Genomic DNA, 3,115 nt, shown 5'->3' on the forward strand with positions numbered 1-3,115 from the left:
GCTGCGGAAAGCGCGGTGGCGGCGGCTCCCGAAAGCCCGATGGAGGCTGCTGCGGAAAGCACGGTGGCGGCGGCTTCTACAAGCCGGATGGAGGCGGCTGCGGAAAGCTCGGTGGCGGTGGCTCCAGAAAGCCCTTTCCAGACGGCTCCGGAAAACGCGGGGGCGGCGGCCCGAGAGGGCTCTGTGGCGGCCGCTAGAGAAAACCGGGGGGCGGCGGCCAGGGCGGGCCCAGTGCCCAGAGAAAGCCCGGCGGCAGCGGCCAGGGATCCCCGGGTGGCAGAGGTCGCCCGATTGTTCGGGGAACCGGTGGATGAAGAGGTTCCCGAGGCCAGGCCCAGGTCCAGGCACGGGAACGCCGGAAGCCTGGCTGCGTTGCCGTATCTTCGCCTCCGTCACCCACTTAGCATTTTAGGAATTAATTACCACCAGTTTCTCCGTCACTATCTGGAAAATTACCCGATTGCTCCCGGCAGAATTCAGGAGCTTGAAGAACGCCGCAGGCGATTTGTGGAAGCCTGCAGAGCAAGGGAAGCAGCCTTTGATGCCGAATATCATCGTAATCCTCAGAGGATAGATTTTGATATTTTAACATTCACTATAGCTCTGACTGCCTCGGAAGTTATCAATCCTCTGATAGAAGAACTTGGTTGTGATAAGTTTATCAATAGAGATTAATTGATGAGACTACGAGAGAATCTCTGCATTCAAGACAGTCTAGCCAATCCTGTAACTTGATATTAAGTCAGAGTATGGTGGGAATAAGGCAATGCACAGTTGGAGTTAAAAAAAAAAAAAAAAGGCTTATCACCAAGCATCACAAAATAGAAAACATGTCAAAAGCATTATAAGACTCCTGTAATGTTCTTTGAGTTTGTAATTGATCCACATTGTTTTTCCTGCATTTGGAAAATGTGTCCAACATTGCTTTATTAAAGAGTAAACAATGGTTTTATAAAATTGAGACTTGAGGAAGAAAATAAGACGGCCCATGATAATGAAAGAAATTATCCAACAGCCGTGAAAAGAATAAAGAATTACACCTGAGACTGGAAGGCTATGGCAAGAACTTGAAATTGTCATCATATGTGCTCTCTTCATGTCAGATTCAACAGAAGTTTTCAGTGTTTGCTTTTGTGTTTTCTGAGGCAATTCAAGTGGCAAGCAAAGTAAATGTATATATCACATGATAAATTATGTTTTCATGAATATCAAATTTCTGGGGGTTTTTCTTTCAATTAATTTAAGTATTTTTGGTAAATAATCTATTAACAAGCCAAAATGCATAAAATACACAGTGAAAAGTCTTCCATTCTTGTCTTCCTTTGTCGAGTACCCACCACCACAATTCCCCTTCTGCCATTGAAGTTTCCTTTGTTACACACAAGCAGATATACTTCTGGGTCTGTTTCATTTCTTCACAGAAGTTGATATATTTACTGGTTGGTACATTGCATACTCATTAAGACTGTACCTTAAAGAGCCTTCCAAACAATTATGTTTCTTCATTCTTTTTTAGAGCTGCATTTTATTCCATTTGTGATTATGCTGTAATTTGCTTAACTATTGATGGACATTTAGGTGGTTTTCCCTATTTTTCTTTTGGCAAGAATAATTGCAAAGAGTAATCCATCTTGTATGTATATCATGTGGCATGTGCACAAATACAGTGTTGCCTTGGTTCTAAATGCACTTTTCATATTCTCTGAACTTATGTTGTATCTTACAGTTGATGGTGTGATACTGCATTTTTTTTCCTTAGGTTTTTATAAAACTAATGATGTGTCTTAGCTTCTTAGAGTTTTTTGTTATATATGTTATCTGTAGGGTGAATTCCCAGGAATGAGAATTCTGGGCTAAAGGTAGTCATTTGAAATTTTATAGATAGTGCTATGTTAGTTTCTGTATATGTACTGTTTGATACTACCACCAGCATTTGATGAACATGGATGTTTCCTTAAAGCCTAGCCAATACAGTAAACCCTCATGTATCAGGATTTTCCCCGTCCCATAGTTGAAAAAAAATGGTTTATCAGTTTGAATTTGCCTTTATCGTACTGTGAGTGGAGATAAGTATCTTTTCATTTAAAGAGTCAGATCTATCCCCTTTTCCATGAACTGTTCATAGCCTTTATCCATTTCTCTCCCAAATAACTGTCCTTTCTTTATTGACTCTAGTAGCTATTTTTGTGTTAGTGAGATGAGGAATGATAATAGCTTGTGATGTGAGTTACAAATAATTTTTTAACCAGTCTGTTGCTTTTCTTTCTTTCTTTCTTTCTTTCTTTCTTTCTTTCTTTCTTTTTTTTTTAATACTTTTGAGACAAGGCCTTGCTCTGTCATGTCAGATAGAGTGCAGTAGGATCATTACAGCTCACTGCAACCTCACACTCCTGTGTTCAAGCCATCTTCCTGCCTCAGCCTCCCAAGTAGCTGGGACTGCAGGTGCCAACCACAATGCCTGGCTAATTTTTCTATTTTTAGTAGAGATGGGGTCTCTTGCTCAGGCTTGTTTCAAACTTCTGAGCTGAAGCAGCCCTGTCTAGGCTTCCTGGAGTGCTAGGATTACAGGCATGAGCCACTGAGCGTGAGCCCCACTTTCTTTTTTAATCCTGTGACATTATGTCTTTGGCTTGCTTTCTTTTCTTTTTCTTTTTCTTTTTTTCTTTTTTCTTTTTTTTTTTTTTTTTTGAGACAGAGTCACTTTGTCACCCTGGGTTGTTGTGGGTGGCGCCCATAGCTTGGCAGGTCGGCAGGTAGGTCGCTGGCCACATAAACCAAGGCTGGCGGGTTCAAATCCTGGGGGCCAGCTAAACAATGACAGCTGCAACGAAAAATAGGTGGGTGTTGTGGGGGGCGCCTATACACCCAGCTACTTGGAAAACTGAGGGAAGAGGATTACTTAAGCCCAAGAGTTTGAGGTTGCTGTGAGCTGTTATGCCACAACACTCTACGTAAGACAACAGCTTGAGACTCTGTCTCAAAAAAAAAAAAAAAACAAAACTGGTTGTTGAGTTTTGTCAAAGGTCTTTTCAGAATTTATAAAGGTAATCTTAGGGTTATTTTATATCCACTACCATGAATTACATTTAGACTTACTAGTTATGCATTATCTTTG

At 41.5% G+C, this 3,115-nt stretch overlaps 1 protein-coding gene across 1 annotated transcript in view; it reads left to right on the top strand.

Annotated features, from left to right (window-relative positions):
* Nucleotides 1-986, top strand: part of EID2 (EP300 interacting inhibitor of differentiation 2) — a 1,944-nt gene extending 958 nt beyond the window's left edge. Inside the window, exon 2 of the mRNA XM_003802126.2 lies at nt 222-986. Within this exon, the coding sequence (XP_003802174.1) occupies nt 222-675 (454 nt within the window). The 3' untranslated portion in view covers nt 676-986. The remainder of the gene's footprint in view (nt 1-221) is intronic.
* Nucleotides 987-3,115: the final 2,129 nt, after the last annotated feature.

This window comes from Otolemur garnettii, unplaced genomic scaffold (assembly GCF_000181295.1).
Source record: "Otolemur garnettii isolate 467f Iridium unplaced genomic scaffold, OtoGar3 scaffold00233, whole genome shotgun sequence".
Classification (NCBI taxonomy): domain Eukaryota; kingdom Metazoa; phylum Chordata; class Mammalia; order Primates; family Galagidae; genus Otolemur; species Otolemur garnettii.